This window comes from Pecten maximus, chromosome 18 (assembly GCF_902652985.1).
Source record: "Pecten maximus chromosome 18, xPecMax1.1, whole genome shotgun sequence".
Classification (NCBI taxonomy): Eukaryota; Metazoa; Mollusca; class Bivalvia; order Pectinida; family Pectinidae; genus Pecten; species Pecten maximus.
This window is the reverse complement of record NC_047032.1, coordinates 19,506,535-19,529,504: the sequence shown is the minus strand read 5'-3', so window position 1 is coordinate 19,529,504 and position 22,970 is coordinate 19,506,535. Positions and strand designations below refer to the sequence as shown.

Here is a 22,970-nt window from a genome sequence, read left to right as displayed (position 1 = left end):
ACATACCCTATCCCTTGGACAGGGGTTCCTCTCCCGATGATATTACGGGACTCGTAGACAAAGTATAAATTACGAGCACACAAGCGTTCTGTTAAGGAAAAGAAAGCCAAAAATAAATAACCCGCTTCAAGTTAACGCTATCCATTTTACTAAATATAATAAATAAAACCATTTAAAATTACCAGAACTTACTTTATTTTAAAGATAGAATACGGCCTCTCGTTGTAAAAAGCACAACGGAGGACCCCACCAGATATATATTTATATTCAACAATAATAGAAAATAGAAATACAGTTATACAACTTCTCTATTATAATTAGAAATTTATACTTTAAACTTACTTTAACAATAAGCTGGCAGATAGTCAACAGTCAAGCCGTGCATGTATATACGTCCTCACCCGTGTGTCGCTGATGTGATAGTCCACGGGTGGCGCGGTCCTACAGGTCGGGTACACTCAGTCACGTGACAACATATACATGACATACACGGGCAACACAAGGTACATGTACAAGACGCGGGAAACTGAACATTACGTAAATGTAAGCACAAGACGCGGGAATACAAAACTTTTACAAACCAGACCTGATGCGCATTAAGTAAGTATACCTAATATCTAAAATGACAATTAAAATTCACAAATACAACACTCACACCATCTTTTCAAATATATATGCCACTTTGGCAATTAATATATATATATATACAATAATACATTTATTACAGTAAAACAAAATAACCAACTGCTACACACATACCATATGACACAGGATCAGCTCTATACATATTGTTCAGCCCACAGATAATTTTGCCTTGTTATAATGAAAATAGGGTTGTAGTGCAATATCTATATCAAAAATTTGTACAAAATTTATGTTACTTTTCATTTACAAAAATCTGGATCACTTTCAGATCTGAATATAACATGTGGATATGATGACGAGGATTTATGCGGATACCACCATGATAATGACGATGGTTGTAAATGGCAGTGGAACTCCACCCTATCTTACTGGGGCATCACCTTGAACAGTGGTAAAGTATTTCACCTTGTTACAGTATTGAGACTCACAGTGGTAAACTATTTCACCTTGTTACAGTATTGAGACTCACAGTGGTAAACTATTTCACCTCGTAACAGTATTGAGACTCACAGTGGTAAACTATTTCACCTTGTTACAGTATTGAGACGCACAGTGGTAAACTATTTCACCTTGTTACAGTATTGAGACGCACAGTGGTAAACTATTTCACCTTGTTACAGTATTGAGACGCACAGTGGTAAACTATTTCACCTTGTTACAGTATTGAGACTCACAGTGGTAAACTATTTCACCTTGTTACAGTATTGAGACGCACAGTGGTAAACTATTTCACCTTGTTACAGTATTGAGACTCACAGTGGTAAACTATTTCACCTTGTTACAGTATTGAGACGCACAGTGGTAAAGTATTTCACCTCGTAACAGTATTGAGACTCACAGTGGTAAACTATTTCACATTGTTACAGTATTGAGACTCACTTTGGTAAAGTATTTCACCTTGTTACAGTATTGAGACTCACAGTGGTAAACTATTTCACCTTGTTACAGTATTGAGACTCACAGTGGTAAACTATTTCACCTTGTTACAGTATTGAAAAGCACAGTGGTAAACTATTTCACTCTGTAACAGTATTGAGACTCACAGTGGTAAACTATTTCACTCTGTAACAGTATTGAGACGCACAGTGGTAAACTATTTCACCTTGTTACAGTATTGAGACTCACAGTGGTAAACTATTTCACCTTGTTACAGTATTGAGACGCACCGTGGTAAACTATTTCACCTCGTAACAGTATTGAGACTCACAGTGGTAAAGTATTTCACCTTGTTACAGTATTGAGACGCACAGTGGTAAACTATTTCACCTCGTAACAGTATTGAGACTCACAGTGGTAAACTATTTCACCTTGTTACAGTATTGAGACTCACAGTCACAGGTAAACTATTTCACCTTGTTACAGTATTGAGACTCACAGTGGTAAACTATTTCACCTTGTTACAGTATTGAGACGCACAGTGGTAAAGTATTTCACCTCGTAACAGTATTGAGACTCACAGTGGTAAACTATTTCACCTTGTTACAGTATTGAGACGCACAGTGGTAAAGTATATCACCTTGTTACAGTATTGAGACGCACAGTGGTAAACTATTTCACCTTGTTACAGTATTGAAATGCACAGTGGTAAACTATTTCACCTTGTTACAGTATTGAGACTCACAGTGGTAAAGTATTTCACCCTGTAACAGTATTGAGACTCACAGTGGTAAACTATTTCACCTTGTTACAGTATTGAGACTCACAGTGGTAAACTATTTCACCTTGTTACAGTATTGAGACTCACAGTGGTAAACTATTTCACCTTGTTACAGTATTGAGACTCACAGTGGTAAACTATTTCACCGCGTAACAGTATTGAGACTCACAGTGGTAAACTATTTCACCCTGTAACAGTATTGAGACTCACAGTGGTAAACTATTTCACCTTGTTGCAGTATTGAGACTCACAGTGGTAAACTATTTCACCTCGTAACAGTATTGAGACTCACAGTGGTAAACTATTTCACCTTGTTACAGTATTGAGACGCACCGTGGTAAACTATTTCACCTTGTTACAGTATTGAGACTCACAGTGGTAAACTATTTCACCTTGTTACAGTATTGAGACGCACAGTGGTAAACTATTTCACCTTGTTACAGTATTGAGACGCACAGTGGTAAACTATTTCACCTTGTTACAGTATTGAGACTCACAGTGGTAAACTATTTCACCTTGTTACAGTATTGAGACGCACAGTGGTAAACTATTTCACCTTGTTACAGTATTGAGACTCACAGTGGTAAAGTATTTCACCTTGTTACAGTATTGAGACTCACAGTGGTAAACTATTTCACCTCGTAACAGTATTGAGACTCACAGTGGTAAAGTATTTCACCTTGTTACAGTATTGAGACGCACAGTGGTAAAGTATTTCACCCTGTAACAGTATTGAGACTCACAGTGGTAAAGTATTTCACCTTGTTACAGTATTGAGACGCACAGTGGTAAACTATTTCACCTCGTAACAGTATTGAGACTCACAGTGGTAAACTATTTCACCTTGTTACAGTATTGAGACGCACAGTGGTAAACTATTTCACCTCGTAACAGTATTGAGACTCACAGTGGTAAAGTATTTCACCTTGTTACAGTATTGAGACGCACAGTGGTAAAGTATTTCACCCTGTAACAGTATTGAGACTCACAGTGGTAAAGTATTTCACCTTGTTACAGTATTGAGACGCACAGTGGTAAACTATTTCACCTCGTAACAGTATTGAGACTCACAGTGGTAAACTATTTCACCTTGTTACAGTATTGAGACTCACAGTGGTAAACTATTTCACCTTGTTACAGTATTGAGACGCACAGTGGTAAAGTATTTCACCTTGTTACAGTATTGAGACTCACAGTGGTAAACTATTTCACCTTGTTACAGTATTGAGACGCACAGTGGTAAAGTGTTTCTGATAGATACAAGATTTTCACTGGTATACTCTTTGTATTTTTCAGAACCTGCATCAGGGAGTTTCCTGTACATGGGTAGTCCTGACACATACCTATACGATGTATCCCTAACAAGCCCGGGGTATCTACAGACTGACAGCGGCAATACTTTCTGTCTATATTTCTCGGTGTCTTGGTTTCATCCGTACTTTTTCTCATATTCCAAGCTTCAGATGAAGCTGTACAAGGAAAACTCTGATGAAGAGCTAAAATGGGAGAGAATAGAGAAAGGAAAGAAGGAAGTAGTTTGGTTACAGTATCAAGCGTACCTGGATTACCTCCCATCAGGCTTCAGTATTGTATTAAGTGGCTCTACCTACCAGAGTTTTATTGCTCTGGATAATGTGACCCTAGCTGAAGGCATGTGTGAACAAGGTAAAACATTCTATAAATTATGAATAATATTAGTCATTTGTGAACAAGGTAAAACATTCTATAAATTATGAATAATATTAGTCATTTGTGAACAAGGTAAAACATTCTATAAATTATGAATAATATTAGTCATTTGTGAACAAGGTAAAACATTCTATAAATTATAGATAATATTAGTCATGTGTTAACAAGGTAAAACATTCTATAAATTTCAAATAATATTAGTCATGTGTGAACAAGGTAAACCATTCTATAAATTTTAAATAAAATTAGTCATTTGTGAACAAGGTAAAACATTCTATAAATTATAGATAATGTAAGTCATGTGTGAACAAGGTAAAACATTCTATAAATTATGAATGATATTAGTCATTTGTGAACAAGGTAAAACATTCTATTAATTATGAATAATATTAGTCATTTGTGAACAAGGTAAAACATTCTATAAATTATAGATAATATAAGTCATGTGAACAAGGTAAAACATTCTATAAATTATAGATAATATTAGTCTTGTGTGAACAAGGTAAAACATTCTATAAATTTCAAATAATATTAGTCATGTGTGAACAAGGTAAAACATTCTATAAATTTCAAATAATATTAGTCATGTGTGAACAAGGTAAAACATTCTATAGATAATAGATAATATAAGTCATGTGTGAACAAGGTAAAACATTCTATAAATTATAAATAATATTAGTCATGTGTGAACAAGGTAAAACTTTCTATAAATTATGAATAATATAAGTCATGTGTGAACAAGGTAAAAAATTCTATAAATTATGAATAATATTAGTCATGTGTGAACAAGGTAAAACATTCTATAAATTATAGATAATATAAGTCATATGTGAACAAGGTAAAACATTCTATAAATTTCAAATAATATTAGTCATGTGTGAACAAGGTAAAACATTCTATAAATTTTAAATAATATTAGTCATGTGTGAACAAGGTAAAACATTCTATAGATAATAGATAATATAAGTCATGTGTGAACAAGGTAAAACATTCTATAAATTATAAATAATATTAGTCATTTGTGAACAAGGTAAAACTTTCTATAAATTATGAATAATATAAGTCATGTGTGAACAAGGTAAAAAATTCTATAAATTATGAATAATATTAGTCATGTGTGAACAAGGTAAAACATTCTATAAATTATAGATAATATAAGTCATATGTGAACAAGGTAAAACATTCTATAAATTATAAATAATATTAGTCATGTGTGAACAATAGGTAAAACATTCTATGAATTATAAATAATATTAGTCCTCTGTGAAGAAGGTAAAACATTCTATAAATTATGAATAATATTAGTCATGTGTGAACAAGGTAAAACATTCTATAAATTATAGATAATGTAAGTCATGTGTGAACAAGGTAAAACATTCTATAAATTATGAATAATATTAGTCATTTGTGAACAAGGTAAAACATTCTATAAATTATGAATAATATTAGTCATTTGTGAAACAGGTAAAACATTCTATGAATTATAGATAATATAAGTCATGTGTGAACAAGGTAAAACATTCTATAAATTATGAATGATATTAGTCATTTGTGAACAAGGTAAAACATTCTATTAATTATGAATAATATTAGTCATTTGTGAACAAGGTAAAACATTCTATAAATTATAGATAATATAAGTCATATGTGAACAAGGTAAAACATTCTATAAATTATAGATAATATTAGTCTTGTGTGAACAAGGTAAAACCTTCTATAAATTTCAAATAATATTAGTCATGTGTGAACAAGGTAAAACATTCTATAAATTTCAAATAATATTAGTCATGTGTGAACAAGGTAAAACATTCTATAGATAATAGATAATATAAGTCATGTGTGAACAAGGTAAAACATTCTATAAATTATAAATAATATTAGTCATGTGTGAACAAGGTAAAACTTTCTATAAATTATGAATAATATAAGTCATGTGTGAACAAGGTAAAAAATTCTATAAATTATGAATAATATTAGTCATGTGTGAACAAGGTAAAACATTCTATAAATTATAGATAATATAAGTCATATGTGAACAAGGTAAAACATTCTATAAATTTCAAATAATATTAGTCATGTGTGAACAAGGTAAAACATTCTATAAATTTTAAATAATATTAGTCATGTGTGAACAAGGTAAAACATTCTATAGATAATAGATAATATAAGTCATGTGTGAACAAGGTAAAACATTCTATAAATTATAAATAATATTAGTCATGTGTGAACAAGGTAAAACTTTCTATAAATTATGAATAATATAAGTCATGTGTGAACAAGGTAAAAAATTCTATAAATTATGAATAATATTAGTCATGTGTGAACAAGGTAAAACATTCTATAAATTATAGATAATATAAGTCATATGTGAACAAGGTAAAACATTCTATAAATTATAAATAATATTAGTCATGTGTGAACAATAGGTAAAACATTCTATGAATTATAAATAATATTAGTCCTCTGTGAAGAAGGTAAAACATTCTATAAATTATGAATAATATTAGTCATGTGTGAACAAGGTAAAACATTCTATAAATTATAGATAATGTAAGTCATGTGTGAACAAGGTAAAACATTCTATAAATTATAGATAATATAAGTCATGTGTGAACAAGGTAAAACATTCTATAAATTATGAATAATATAAGTCATGTGTGAACAAGGTAAAAAATTCTATAAATTATGAATAATATTAGTCATGTGTGAACAAGGTAAAACATTCTATAAATTATAGATAATATAAGTCATATGTGAACAAGGTAAACATTCTATAAATTTCAAATAATATTAGTCATGTGTGAACAAGGTAAAACATTCTATAAATTTTAAATAATATTAGTCATGTGTGAACAAGGTAAAACATTCTATAGATAATAGATAATATAAGTCATGTGTGAACAAGGTAAAACATTCTATAAATTATAAATAATATTAGTCATGTGTGAACAAGGTAAAACTTTCTATAAATTATGAATAATATAAGTCATGTGTGAACAAGGTAAAAAATTCTATAAATTATGAATAATATTAGTCATGTGTGAACAAGGTAAAACATTCTATAAATTATAGATAATATAAGTCATATGTGAACAAGGTAAAACATTCTATAAATTATAAATAATATTAGTCATGTGTGAACAATAGGTAAAACATTCTATGAATTATAAATAATATTAGTCCTCTGTGAAGAAGGTAAAACATTCTATAAATTATGAATAATATTAGTCATGTGTGAACAAGGTAAAACATTCTATAAATTATAGATAATGTAAGTCATGTGTGAACAAGGTAAAACATTCTATAAATTATAGATAATATAAGTCATGTGTGAACAAGGTAAAACATTCTATAAATTATGAATAATATTAGTCATTTGTGAACAAGGTAAAACATTCTATAAATTATGAATAATATTAGTCATTTGTGAAACAGGTAAAACATTCTATGAATTATAGATAATATAAGTCATGTGTGAACAAGGTAAAACATTCTATAAATTATAAATAATATTAGTCATGTGTGAACAAGGTAAAACATTCTATAAATTATAGATAATATTAGTCTTGTGTGAAACAGGTAAAACATTCTATGAATTATAGATAATATAAGTCATGTGTGAACAAGGTAAAACATTCTATAAATTATAAATAATATTAGTCATGTGTGAACAAGGTAAAACATTCTATAAATTATAGATCTATAATATTAGTCTTGTGTGAACAAGGTAAAACATTCTATGAATTATAAATAATATTAGTTATGTGTGAAGAATAGGTAAAACATTCTATAAATTATAAATAATTATATTAGTCATTTGTGAAACAGGTAAAACATTCTATGAATTATAGATAATATAAGTCATGTGTGAACAAGGTAAAACATTCTATAAATTATAAATAATATTAGTCATGTGTGAACAAGGTAAAACATTCTATAAATTATAGATAATATTAGTCATGTGTGAACAAGGTAAAACATTCTATAAATTATAAATAATATTAGTCATGTGTGAACAAGGTAAAACATTCTATAAATTATAAATAATATTAGTCATGTGTGAACAAGGTAAAACATTCTATAAATTATAAATAATATTAGTCATGTGTGAACAAGGTAAAACATTCTTTAAATCATAAATAATATAGGCATGTGTGAACAAGGTAAAACATTCTATAGATAATAGATAATGTAAGTCATGTGTGAAGAAGGTAAAACATTCTATAAATTATAAATAATATTAGTCATGTGTGAACAAGGTGAACCATTCTATAAATTATTTATAAATCATGTGTGAACAAGGTAAAACATTGTATAATATAGTATATAATATATTAGTCATGTGTGAATAAAGTAACAATAATATTTTCCATCTTATCAACAAGGTAAACAGTCTATTTCATATCAATATTATAATAACAGTCATTGATTTCTAATGAGGTGTATATGGGATTTTATAATATCTAGTGATATGTAAATGAGATTTTATAGATCATAAAAGAAATATTAAAAGTAAATAGTCTTTAAATGTTATGATAGATGTGAGACAAACAGGTAAGTAAGTTTTTTTGCGATATAGAGAATTAGATGTGTGATTTGACACTATACCGTACCAATGTTACCTAGTTTGTGTTTCTCGGCAAAATGATAAAAAGGATGCTGTGGTAGTTGTATCCTTGGGCAAGATACTTTACCCTTTCATTGCTCTGGATTGAGACGGGACTCATGTATGTTGTTCAGTGAGGCAGTCACCATTACTGCAATTTGACCGATTTCTGTTGAGGTGTATGTGTCGAGATTTTACATAATTGAGAAAGAGATTCTGTTATGTGAGATTAAATGTATGAGGTATTTTAATGATTTACTTCTGAACAAGATGGAGGATAAGATACAATTCTCTCACTTGACAGAGAGCATTATTTATAATTAAAATTATATCAGTAAGGAGAAATTGACCAATTGCGTCAAGAAATGCAGTGCAATGCTGTTTATAAAAGTCACTCAGATGGCACATACATTGTTCATTTATGGAGATGTAAGGATAAATAACATTTTGTAAAGTTGTCATGTGACACAGCAGGAGGTTGGATAATTGAAATTTTGGGTGTCATGTTGTAGGTGACCTGATGCTGAAGGAAGTACGAGTTTATATGTTAAAATACTGATTTTACTTGACCAAGTTATTCCCAATCAAAGTTTTAAATGGAGTTATCTAGTATGTATCCAATGATACTGTATGTAAGTGTCATGAAATCTCTCTGACTCTAAAAATCCAATTTTTTTTAAAAACGGAAATACCCTTTTTAAACAGTTTAATGGGAAGGGCATTCAAGTTTGGTTATGGTTAAAAATCAAATATGTTTTAAAGAAAACTTACAAATCTTACACCTGGTAAAGCCTAATTTGTTCCTTTCAATTGCTTTTTTTTGTTTGAAATTTGAAAGAGGACAGCTGATGTAATTTTCAGCAATATATCTGCCAGCCATTGGTCCAAAATGTTCCACAATTGTAATATTCATAGTTATAAGCAGATTTTTAAGTCATCTGACCTGAAAGGTCAGGATGACTATAGCCAATGGTGTTTTGTCAATCATATATATAGTGTAGTGTGAGTCATGTGCTGTTCATAATCTTTTCACATTTCTAACTTCTTCTCAAGTTCCACCAGTGGTATTTAGCTCATGAGATGGTCCTGACCAAGTGTTTCTTTTAAGGGTTGGTCTGAAGTCCAAGATGGCCACCATAGCTGCCATCTTGAAAAACATATTTCAAACTTCTTCTCCAGTTCTGCTGGTGCCTTTGAGCTGAAAATTGGTAGGAATGATAAGGAAGGGAAGTCAAAAGAGTGTTGGTACTTTTCGGCCATGTGAAATGTTTGACATGGCCACCACAACGGCCATTTTGTAACATGATTGTGCAATCATGGTTTTCCTGAACAACAGCAACTTTAAACTTCTTATCAAGTTCCACCACTGGAATTCAGCACTAGATTTACTGAAATGATCCAAGCCAAGTGTTGTTATTTTCAGTTCAGTCTGCAATCCAAGATGACTGCAATGGTCGCCATTTTGAAAATCATATTTCAAAGTTTCCACCAGTTGGTTTCAGCTCAAACTTGCTGGAAATGATGCTGATGGTTCTGACCAAGTATTATTTTATTGGTTGCTCAGTTATCAGAGACGGCTGCTCTGGCTAACGTACAGTATTGCCAAATCGCAATTATTGTCAGTATCACAATGCTGCTACTAAGTATGCTACAATATACGCTTAATAAAAAATTCGCTCATCAATACAAAGTGTAATTGTTGCGATTAAATATACACCAATATTATGTATTGCTACGTGTATGCATATGTATGGAAGAAAATAAAAAATTTTGAAAGATAAAAAAAAAAAAAAAAAAAAAAAAAAAATATGCTACAATATAGTACTATAGGGTCTGTTGAAGCAAGATGACAGTTTAGGCCCATGGGCCTCTTGTTTTTCGGCATAGCCATATAATATTCTTTTAGCCCCGGATATGCATGACCCTACAGGTGGCGTTACTGGTTAAGATGAAGTGTGTGACTGGTCAATGTAACGGTAAATGCGAAATGCAGATATGCAATTAAAACGAAACAAAGTTAAGATTGAATGCAAGCTGAATAAGTGGATGTTCCTAATCAAATGACACATTAATAAAATTTTATTCCTGATTCAAATGCAGTTATTTTATTCCTGATTCAAATGCAGTTTTATTATCACCAAAAATGATTCAAACTGATATAATTTTGTTATCCGTGCTGAAACGCATTAGTTCGTTAATTTATTTCACCAGCAGTTTTACATTATAACAACCCAGCATTAGTACTATGCGGTTTATCTTTTTTAAAGATATTTCTTGTTGAACTCTCATTGGATATTTTTTTAACTCTGCATTTATTTAATGTTTCAGATATTTCAACAACTGAGATACCTTCATCTGCAACAACATCAGTTACTAATACTACCACTGGTAATTATATTCTTAATGATATGAAATAATTATTATCAAAATGCAAATGATAAGTGGCAGAAGTGACGGTCAAACAGAACGTCTTCTTAATCTATTAACATTGGTATTAGTGAATGTAACATTTGTTACTTTGAAAAATTATTTTCATAATATCTGACATTGCTGAGTTACCTCCCTCTATAATGGTGCCATTAATGAGTTACCTCCCTCTATAATGGTGCCATTAATGAGTTACCTCCCTCTATAATGGTGCCATTAATGAGTTACCTCCCTCTATAATGGTGCCATTAATGAGTTACCTCCCTCTATAATGTACGTGACATTAATTAGTTACCTCCCTCTATAATGGTGACATTAATTAGTTACCTCCCTCTATAATGGTGACATAATGAATTACCTCCCTCTAAAATGACGACATTGTTGAATGATGTGCATTCCCTCCAGTTTTAATTCTTGATGAGTGTTGTTTATGTAAAAATGAAAAAGAAAGCTGACAGTTTAACATTGTATGTTGTAGGCCCCCCCGGATCAACAGTCTCAGGTAAGGCTTGACTTGGTTATGTTTGTTTGCCTGATTTTATATACAATCTGGAGTATGATCTACTGTACATAGCTCACCTTCTCCCACTTCTCCCCTAATTTTACACTTTTGCCATACATAAAAATCTGTCAGGTGGTAATTTCCCCAGGAAAAAGCCAGACATTCTCATATATTGCATGTTTACACAATCTAATTAAAATTAGACTTGTAATTTCCACTCCTCTACGATACTCTACGATACACTGGAATACAAGATCTAACGATGCCCCGTAGGAGGTCATCTCAGCATGACCTTTGAGTTCAGCCAATCAACGCGCTGCCTATGGAATTGTCGGTGTGATTTCATTCTTCAGAAGTATGAATACTTACACAACGTTCCCGAGGTATTCCGATGGTTGCAAAGCAACGGTAAACAACATGGCTTTGCCCACCCTGGCTCACCAAGAAATCTCAACGTATTTATAATTTAACAAACGTGTGTTGTCTGTTTGGTTTTTCCTTCATCGTTCGAGATATAGACAGTGAAGGCAAGGGCGTCGTGAAAAAATAGTTTGAAAGGGAATATAATTATAACGTTTACGGTAAAGATTTTCGAAATCCAGTTGGCAACAAGATATTGTTTAATCGTTTTCTGTTCTTCTTTCAAGTTAACGTCCAGAGGATTAGCAATATTTCTACTACCGTGGCCGTTTACATAATGCAGTTATATTTGTGAAATTTTGTGTACATGTTTTTCAAATCAAGCGCTGAATTGAGTTGTGAATACTAATGAGACGCAACAGAAGGCTCGTATAAGCCTCTTTGTCATTTGTTGATTAATGACGACATTGACCAGTCTTCATTGGCTTATATTTGAAGCTCAAAGGTCATGCTGAGATGACCTCCTACGGGGTATCGTTAGATCTTGTATTCCAGTGCATCGTAGAGTATTGTAGAGGAGTGGAAATTACAAGTCTAATTTTAATTAGATTGCATGGTTACATTAAGGAGTTAGGAACTGCTCAGTCCGTTGGAGTACTGGTCACGTAACCGCAAGTGAAGATCTGAGGTACAGGTGTAGAATACTGTGATGTAATGGCAGCTGTCAATGGGTTCATGAATGTACACATTCTACACTTAATTAAATTTTAGTGGCCATCAGTCAACTTAAACATCAAAGGTTACATTTGACCACTTCTGAAATAAACAAAGTTGTCTACAAGATATCCCCCAAACCCCTAGATGGATTTATTTTATTGATGAAGAGATAAGGGATATATCTGTGTGAGTTTTTTGGGTTTTTTTCACATATGTTTGACCTCCCTAAAATACTAATGTAAATATAAATGTTGAATGTTTAAAAGTTGAAATCATAACTTGAATGTTTTATGTTGTAGATACCACCGATGGATCTCCACCAAATACAACTACCACCCAGGTCCCATCAACAACTCCAACTACAATGCCTGGTAATTCATTGTTCACTCTAAGACATACTTGCCTACTATTTAGAAGTCTCTTGGGGGGGGGGGGGGGGGAGTGATATTTTGAAATGGGCAACACACTTTGCACACGATGCAAGAAAGCGAAATCTAAGGGGAGATACAATTATGTAATTTGCTATAGAAAAATAATTTCCCTTTCTGATCATTTCCCTCCCTCAGGTAAGAATAAACATCTCATTTCAAACTTATCTAATAATCTGTACATCATGTGACTGTCACCTGATCAGCATGCTCATGACAAAATATTACTGACATTTATAAAAGAAGGTAGATAAATTAATGTTTCGATTTAATTGAGAAACTGGACTAATCATGATACATAAAATGTTATAGATTTAATATTGATCCGTTCAAGGAATATTACATTAAATTGTTCTCTGACTCCATAAAGTTGAATTTAATTTCTGACAAAGAGGTATCAGCCAAACTTCCAGTGTAAGGAGCACATCATTGCATGGGTAGCATTGTACAGTAAAAATGCCCAATTCTGAAAAATATAGCTGTTAGTTGGGCGCCCATGTAACAGAGCGCAGGATTAATTAAATTTAAATCACTGCCTCCGCTAGGGATCGAACCCTGGACCTCTGGCTTACTAGTCTTACGCTCAACCGATCAAGCTACAGAGATCTTTCTAGCCAAGCGGTACATTGCGGCTAGTATTTACCAGGGTTACAAATATAAACTAATTGTTCAACAATGTTTTGAAATACAACAATTGCATGTCATTAATAAATCAAGTCTCTATTGATTGGTGTTTTTTTCAGATTTGTGTGAAACAGTACACCATGACAGATGTAACAAGTATGGCTTTAACTTTACATTACTACCCAATGTTCTGTGTCATGAGTCCACCTGGGAATCAGAGTCATCCATGAGTGCTGCCTATTCGGCGTTGGTATCCAATGTACCATCTTCAGAATGTGAGGACGCTCTCACTGAGGGTCTTTGTGCTATCCATTTCCCAGTCTGTTCTAACGGCAACATACAACAGCTCTGTAAGGACCAATGTGAAAGTAGGTATTCACCCTACCAATGTTTCTATCAAAAACAAATATTTTAAATTGTTTGTTATTGAATTATTTTAATACCTCGCTATTATCATATAAAATGAACAATTTAGATTACTTAGAATGCATTCCTTTTTTTTCTTACATATTGCCTGCAGACTATATATGATTTAAAACATTTGAAAAATGCTTTCTGCGGGCTATAGGATATAGAGAAGTTGTACTTATGTAACCCGCGGGCAATGCACCGGAGTGGGCTATCTGCAAATTTTAAATTATAAAACCATTATGATATACTATATTAGGTTTTTGGGGTGAGTCTGTAGACACAACGCTGTACTGGCTACTCTTCCTAAACTACTGAGGGAATTTCAACGAAACTTTATGGCAATAACCCTTATACATTGTGTGTGCATGTTGTAATTTTGTGGTTACCATGGTAACCAGGTCACTATACTTCGTTTTTTGGTAGAGGGGGAATTTTGTCCATTCAACTTCTCATAAACCTGTGAACTGCTTCAAGTCAAACTACACAGGAGTGATAGGAACCATGTGTAAATGTACATGTATGATATTTCTCTACAGAATTTTCGGTTTCCATGGTTACCAGGTTTCAATACCCATATTCTTGTGGAACACTTTGTCAAGACAACTCGGACAACTCCTATTTAGCTTTCAACCGATTTCATTTGAAATACACAGGAATGTTAGGGACTCATAATGTGTACATATGCATGCAGGTTTTTTCCCCACAAATTTAGGTTGTCGTGGTAACCCGTTCACTAAAAACAGGTTTTTGTTGGAAAATCTTCACCAAACAGGTGGTGGAGGGGCGGGGGTTATGAGTTGGCCCTCTGGACGACAGTTCTAGTTTCCACTTGTGTGAGCACTCTAACAGGGCAGGCAATATACAGGAAATTATGGTAGATAATATGGGAGTTCATTATCTGAACCAGTTGGAGGGTTGATGTTATTCCTTCAGTGATGCAGATGTTCAGATATGTGATGATCGATACAGGTAATCTGTTAACAGAGATATGACAGGAGGTCTGATAATTGCAAAATCAGATATTTGGTATATTCTATTCCTTTATCAGTTTTCACTATTGAAACTTAATTCAAGTTTAACAAACATCAAAAACATCCTGAAAGGTTATTTTGGAAATGTGAGTATTACTTGTCTTGTCCGTAATGTCATCACTGTAATGATTACAGTTAATGTGATATTAATTTGTGTTGATAAAAATGGCCTCAACCATCAAATACTGTTTTTAGTCTCGGATTTTGCTATTGGCAATCAATAAGTGAAATTTCCGATTGTTTCTACATTTGATGCTTAAGATAGAAATAGAATATACTTCTGATTGGTTCTAGCGTAATTTCTAAGAAATGGCCTAAAAAATCACTGTGCTGGTTAAGCTTGATTTTGACAGTGGAAATTTGTTACAGTTGAACTCACTTATGTATCATATCACGCTTATTATATTTTTCCCATGTACTGAGTTTTTTATATAAGTTAAGTTTTTTTTTAAATCTTTGTTTTTTTCAGAATATTTTGATATTTTGGGATTCTGTCAGCCTTCATTTCCTGAGCCTAGTTACTATATGAACATCTGTGACATGCTACCTGATAACACCTGTACAGTTATACATAGTAAGTAGCTACCTGATAACACCTGTACAGTTATACATAGTAAGTAGCTACCTGATAACACCTGTACAGTTATACATAGTAAGTAGCTACCTGATAACACCTGTACAGTTGTACATAGTAAGTAGCTACCTGATAACACCTGTACAGTTATACAAAGTAAGTAGCTACCTGATAACACCTGTACAGTTATACAAAGTAAGTAGCTACCTGATAACACCTGTACAGTTATACATAGTAAGTAGCTACCTGATAACACCTGTACAGTTATACAAAGTAAGTAGCTACCTGATAACACCTGTACAGTTATACAAAGTAAGTAGCTACCTGATAACACCTGTACAGTTATACATAGTAAGTAGCTACCTGATAACAACTGTACAGTTATACATAGTAAGTAGCTACCTGATAACACCTGTACAGTTATACATAGTAAGTAGCTACCTGATAACACCTGTACAGTTATACATAGTAAGTAGCTACCTGATAACACCTGTACAGTTGTACATAGTAAGTAGCTACCTGATAACACCTGTACAGTTATACATAGTAAGTAGCTACCTGATGACACCTGTACAGTTATACATAGTAAATAGCCACCTGATAACACCTGTACAGTTATACATAGTAAGTAGCTACCTGATAACACCTGTACAGTTATACATAGTAAATAGCCACCTGATAACACCTGTACAGTTATACAAAGTAAGTAGCTACCTGATAACACCTGTACAGTTATATATTAGTAAGTAGCTACCTGATAACACCTGTACAGTTATACCTAGTAAATAGCCACCTGATAACACCTGTACAGTTATACATAGTAAGTACCTACCTGATAACACATGTACAGTTATATATTAGTAAGTAGCTACCTGATAACACCTGTACAGTTATACCTAGTAAGTGGCTACCTGATAACACCTGTACAGTTATATATAGTAAGTACCTACCTGATAACACCTGTGCAGTTGTACATAGTAATTTTACTGATCAGAATTTCTATGTAAATGGTGGTGATTTAACCAGATAATTGAGATTGTGTTTGATGTTTACTGTGAGACGTGACAGTGAGTTATGATCGATATTAAGTTTAGAGTTTACTGTGAGATGTGACAGTGAGTTATAATAGATATTGAGTTTAGAGTTTACTGTGAGACGTGACAGTGAGTTATGATCGATATTGAGTTTAGTGTTTACTGTGAGACCCGACAGTGAGTTATAATAGATATTGAGTTTAGAGTTTACTGTGAGACGTGACAGTGAGTTATGATCGATATTGAGTTTAGTGTTTACTGTGAGACCCGACAGTGAGTTATAATAGATATTGAGTTTAGAGTTTACTGTGAGACGTGACAGTGAGTTATGATTGATATTAAGTTTAGAGTTTACTGTGAGACGTGACAGTGAGTTATAATATATATTGAGTTTAGAGTTTACTGTGAGACCCAACAGTGAGTTAAATTGATAGATATTGAGTTTAGTGTTTACTGTGAGACCCAACAGTGAGTTATGATAGATATTGAGTTTAGAGTTTACTGTGAGACCCAACAGTGAGTTAAATTGATAGATATTGAGTTTAGTGTTTACTGTGAGACCCGACAGTGAGTTATAATAGATATTGAGTTTAGTGTTTACTGTGAGACCCGACAGTGAGTTAAATTGATAGATATTGAGTTTAGTGTTTACTGTGAGACCCGACAGTGAGTTAAATTGATAGATATTGAGTTTAGTGTTTACTGTGAGACCCGACAGTGAGTTATAATAGATATTGAGTTTAGTGTTTACTGTGAGACCCGACAGTGAGTTATAATAGATATTGAGTTTAGTGTTTACTGTGAGACCCGACAGTGAGTTATAATAGATATTGAGTTTAGAGTTTACTGTGAGACCCAACAGTGAGTTAAATTGATAGATATTGAGTTTAGTGTTTACTGTGAGACCCAACAGTGTGTAAATTGATAGATATTGAGTTTAGTGTTTACTGTGAGACCCGACAGTGAGTTATAATAGATATTGAGTTTAGAGTTTACTGTGAGACCCAACAGTGAGTTAAATTGATAGATATTGAGTTTAGTGTTTACTGTGAGACCCAACAGTGAGTTATAATAGATATTGAGTTTAGTGTTTACTGTGAGACCCAACAGTGAGTTAAATTGATAGATATTGAGTTTAGTGTTTACTGTGAGACCCAACAGTGAGTTAAATTGATAGATATTGAGTTTAGAGTTTACTGTGAGACGTGACAGTGAGTTAAACTAATACTATCCTGATGGACAGAATAACATACAGTTTTAGTCATTTACAGAAATATTATAACTCAAATTACTTTATTTTACAGGTATACAAAACTTCAACTTTACTACACTACCCACTACTACTCAAGTCCCTGCCATCAGCTGGCCAGTGTCTATAGCAGGTACTGTACTCTAGTTATAATAAGCCAGCATGGCAAGGAAAATTAGATGGATTGGACATACATGTATAATGTATCTGTATTATACATTTTTTTGTATAATTAATGTTTGCATATAGCCATTCAATTTATATCATTTTTCTTGGAAAATGGAAAAATGATAGGGAAAGCCTCCTCCATGTGTTATATGGCTTGCATCCCAGTAATGCCAAAATCCTTGTCGAATTCTATGGAGGTATTGTTTAAATTTGAGCATATTTATTACAGAGTTATTGTCCTTTATGTGATGAAGGGCAGGCAGGTGGTACAATGGTAACACACTTCATCTTAATTTCCTTTCGCATGGGCAGCTAGGGTTCAATTCCCCCATCATATGTGAAAAGGTATATGGTCACCAGCCTGACTGCAAAATTGTTTTTGTTGGCATTTCTAATGAAATTCACAACATTTAGGTAAGGGTAGACTTATTACGAGACAACAGGCTTATTGAGGAATGCAACAAAAAAGAGATATACAGCTTTTTATTTACTAGTAACTTGTCAATTATTGAAGACATCACTTCATGCTGCTGTTCTCAATTATTCTACTCATTCATTCTCAGAAAATATAAATGTGACTGTTGACAACGATGGGGTAGCCATGGTAACCTATGAAGGAAAGGCAGTTCCTTCATGTTACCTACCATCTTCAGAGGCACAAATGCTGTGCAAGAAAGCTGGGTTTAGGCAAGTATTGGATACATTAAATTTGTTTCTTAATATATACAGACCAGCTTATTCATTAACTGGTCACACAGTTTGACTATGTACAATATAATTGTTATTACAGTGTCATTGTAAATCAATGTCATGCATGCACTTTGAGAATCCCTCAAGAGATTTTATACATGCCGTACGACAGTGTGAGACAAAATCTCCTTTATTCTCAAGTCATTTATTTTACTCCCGGGAGGAGAGCCTGAATTCCCGTATTTTGTTATTCCCTCCAGTATTTTGGCAGACGTCATTTTTGTTACAATTCGTTAGTGTTTTCCACAAGATTTTGTGAGATTTGGCTAAATTTAGTGATCACGTGATCCGTCTGTTCATGTGACCACTCAGTCAAAATGGCACCTATTGGACAGGCCTTCACACGAAGCTCCGGGCGAACTTGATTTTAGCTTGCCGTTTGTGCTGTTTGCCGGTTTTGAGCTTGTCGCCTGCACGTACATTCAAGCAAAGCGGCTCAGTTGCAATATGGCCGACATAGACCAAAACACATTTATTTTATGTATTTCTATATATGAATAAACATATTTCCAAAGCATTGTAAACATGGAAATTGCTGCAAAACATTCAAAATCAACTTATTTTGCAATATATATGACTAAAATAGCCTGACACGCCCAAATCAAGTTGAAATTCTTTAACTTCTCACTTAATCTAATCTTTCGATGAACATGACACCATCTTATTTGCCGGTGTGCCGGTGCTTCCAAACCGGCAGGAATTTACGCCGATCGGCACATGCTGAAATTGCGTGCGCATATTCGGGACACAATCAAGTAGTTTTGCCGTCTTGCCGCCGGCACACCGGCACATCAGAATCAAGTTCGCCCTATGGTTGGTGTAATGTTTGCGCTAGAATATCTATCACCACAAATTAAAGGCAAGTTGCTTACAAACAACTTTAACTCCCTTTAACAGACTGGAATTATTCTTTGTTTTCTTTTAGGACCATAATTTGTCAATGGTAATTGATTCAGAGCCTGCATGGTCAGACGCAAAATCACATATGATTTTCATATAAGATATGTATCGTGGATCAGAGATAGCATGATGAAATTTGATCTTTTCTTTTATAAAACTATCAAAATTAGCACATCTATTGTACACTTTGAATATTTTTATATCTAAATAAATGGTCCACCATTATAGGGATCCCACAGGACATTTCATGGTGATTTTTACAACTGATGTTTTCCCTCAGATTTGAGCTTTCTCATTTTAAGATAAATGTGACAAATGAACCTGCTTGTCTTAATCTTTAATTTTAATGTAATTATGAGATACCCTTTTCAAATGCTTTTATGTAATATGCATAAAGCTATGAAACTTTTTGTGTAACATGAAAAAATGAAAAATAATTTTATATCATCAGAATGTATACTAATTGCATTTTACCCTTACAACTTGTTGTTGTTTTCATATAGTATGATTAATATCTCAAATAAATATAAATATTTTTTATCACTTTTAAAATGAATTTATTGGTTTAAAATTGAGTAAAAATGTTGATATTTATGTCGCACACAATTAAATCTCCCATATTTTAGGCAAAACTCCCTTAAAATAATCATCCATCTCCCTTATTTGTCTCCTGAAAGTATGGCATGTATAAGGTTTGCATGGTTCATATTGACAGTTACATATAGTAAATATCTATCATATTAACAGTTACATATAGTAAATATCTATCATATTGACAGTTACATATAGTAAATATATATCATATTGACAGTTACATATAGTAAATATCTATCATATTGACAGTTACATATAGTAAATATATATCATATTGACAGTTACATATAGTAAATATATATCATATTGACAGTTACATATAGTAAATATCTATCATATTGACAGTTACATATAGTAAATATCTATCATATTGACAGTTACATATAGTAAATATATATCATATTGACAGTTACATATAGTAAATATCTATCATATTGACAGTTACATATAGTAAATATATATCATATTGACAGTTACATATAGTAAATATCTATCATATTGACACAACCTTATAGTAAATATCTATCATATTGACAGTTACATATAGTAAATATCTATCATATTGACAGTTACATATAGTAAATATCTATCATATTGACAGTTACATATAGTAAATATCTATCATATTGACACAACCCTATAGTAAATATCTATCATATTGACAGTTACATATAGTAAATATCTATCATATTGACACAACCATATAGTAAATATCTATCATATTGACAGTTACATATAGTAAATATCTATCATATTTGACAGTTACATATAGTAAATATCTTTCATATTGACACAACCTTATAGTAAATATATATCATATTGACAGTTACATATAGTAAATATATATCATATTGACAGTTACATATAGTAAATATCTATCATATTGACTGTTACATATAGTAAATATATATCATATTGACAGTTACATATAGTAAATATCTATCATATTGACAGTTACATATAGTAAATATCTTTCATATTGACACAACCTTATAGTAAATATATATCATATTGACAGTTACATATAGTAAATATATATCATATTGACAGTTACATATAGTAAATATCTATCATATTGACAGTTACATATAGTAAATATCTATCATATTGACAGTTACATATAGTAAATATCTATCATATTGACACAACCATATAGTAAATATCTATCATATTGACAGTTACATATAGTAAATATCTATCATATCGACACAACCTTATAGTAAATATATATCATATTGACACAACCATATAGTAAATATCTATCATATTGACAGTTACATATAGTAAATATCTATCATATTGACAGTTACATATAGTAAATATCTATCATATTGACAGTTACATATAGTAAATATCTATCATATTGACAGTTACATATAGTAAATATCTATCATATTGACAGTTACATATAGTAAATATCTATCATATTGACAGTTACATATAGTAAATATCTATCATATTGACACAACCTTATAGTAAATATCTATCATATTGACAGTTACATATAGTAAATATCTATCATATTGACAGTTACATATAGTAAATATATATCATATTGACAGTTACATATAGTAAATATATATCATATTGACAGTTACATATAGTAAATATCTATCATATTGACAGTTACATATAGTAAATATCTATCATATTGACAGTTACATATAGTAAATATCTATCATATTGACAGTTACTTGTAGTAAATATCTATCATATTGACAGTTACATATAGTAAATATCTATCATATTGACAGTTACATATAGTAAATATCTATCATATTGACACAACCCTATAGTAAATATATATCATATTGACACAACCCTATAGTAAATATCTATCATATTGACAGTTACTTATAGTAAATATCTATCATATTGACAGTTACATATAGTAAATATATATCATATTGACAGTTACATATAGTAAATATCTATCATATTGACAGTTACATATAGTAAATATCTATCATATTGACAGTTACATATAGTAAATATATATCATATTGACAGTTACATATAGTAAATATATATCATATTGACAGTTACATATAGTAAATATATATCATATTGACAGTTACATATAGTAAATATATATCATATTGACAGTTACATATAGTAAATATCTATCATATTGACAGTTACATATAGTAAATATCTATCATATTGACACAACCCTATAGTAAATATATATCATATTGACAGTTACATATAGTAAATATATATCATATTGACAGTTACATATAGTAAATATCTATCATATTGACAGTTACATATAGTAAATATCTATCATATTGACAGTTACATATAGTAAATATCTATCATATTGACACAACCATATAGTAAATATCTATCATATTACACCAGCCCAAGTTCTTTTAGCGGGTCGACCAATGTCATGAATGATATTTACCTCTTGCAAAGAAAGTGGTTAATTAGGGCAAAAAAAAAAAATTTAACTTTTTGGCCCCGGGGATGGGGATTAGGTGGATAGGGGTCTAATCAGTATACTCAATTAGCTCAGGTGTATTGGTTTTGTCAGTTGCGCAAAACACTAGGCGTAATAGTCTTTCTGTCGGTCAATGGGAAATTGATTGACAGTTACAT

At 31.9% G+C, this 22,970-nt stretch overlaps 1 protein-coding gene across 1 annotated transcript in view; it reads left to right on the top strand.

Moving 5' to 3' along the window:
• Window positions 1-919: 919 nt before the first annotated feature.
• Window positions 920-22,970, top strand: part of LOC117316289 (MAM and LDL-receptor class A domain-containing protein 1-like) — a gene marked incomplete in the record, with an annotated part of 107,863 nt that continues 85,812 nt past the window's right edge. Inside the window, 9 exon segments of the mRNA XM_033870827.1 lie at window positions 920-1,036; window positions 3,599-3,967; window positions 10,926-10,985; window positions 11,503-11,526; window positions 12,903-12,974; window positions 13,775-14,023; window positions 15,567-15,671; window positions 18,010-18,087; window positions 18,686-18,809. Of these exon segments, the coding sequence (XP_033726718.1) occupies window positions 3,625-3,967; window positions 10,926-10,985; window positions 11,503-11,526; window positions 12,903-12,974; window positions 13,775-14,023; window positions 15,567-15,671; window positions 18,010-18,087; window positions 18,686-18,809 (1,055 nt within the window).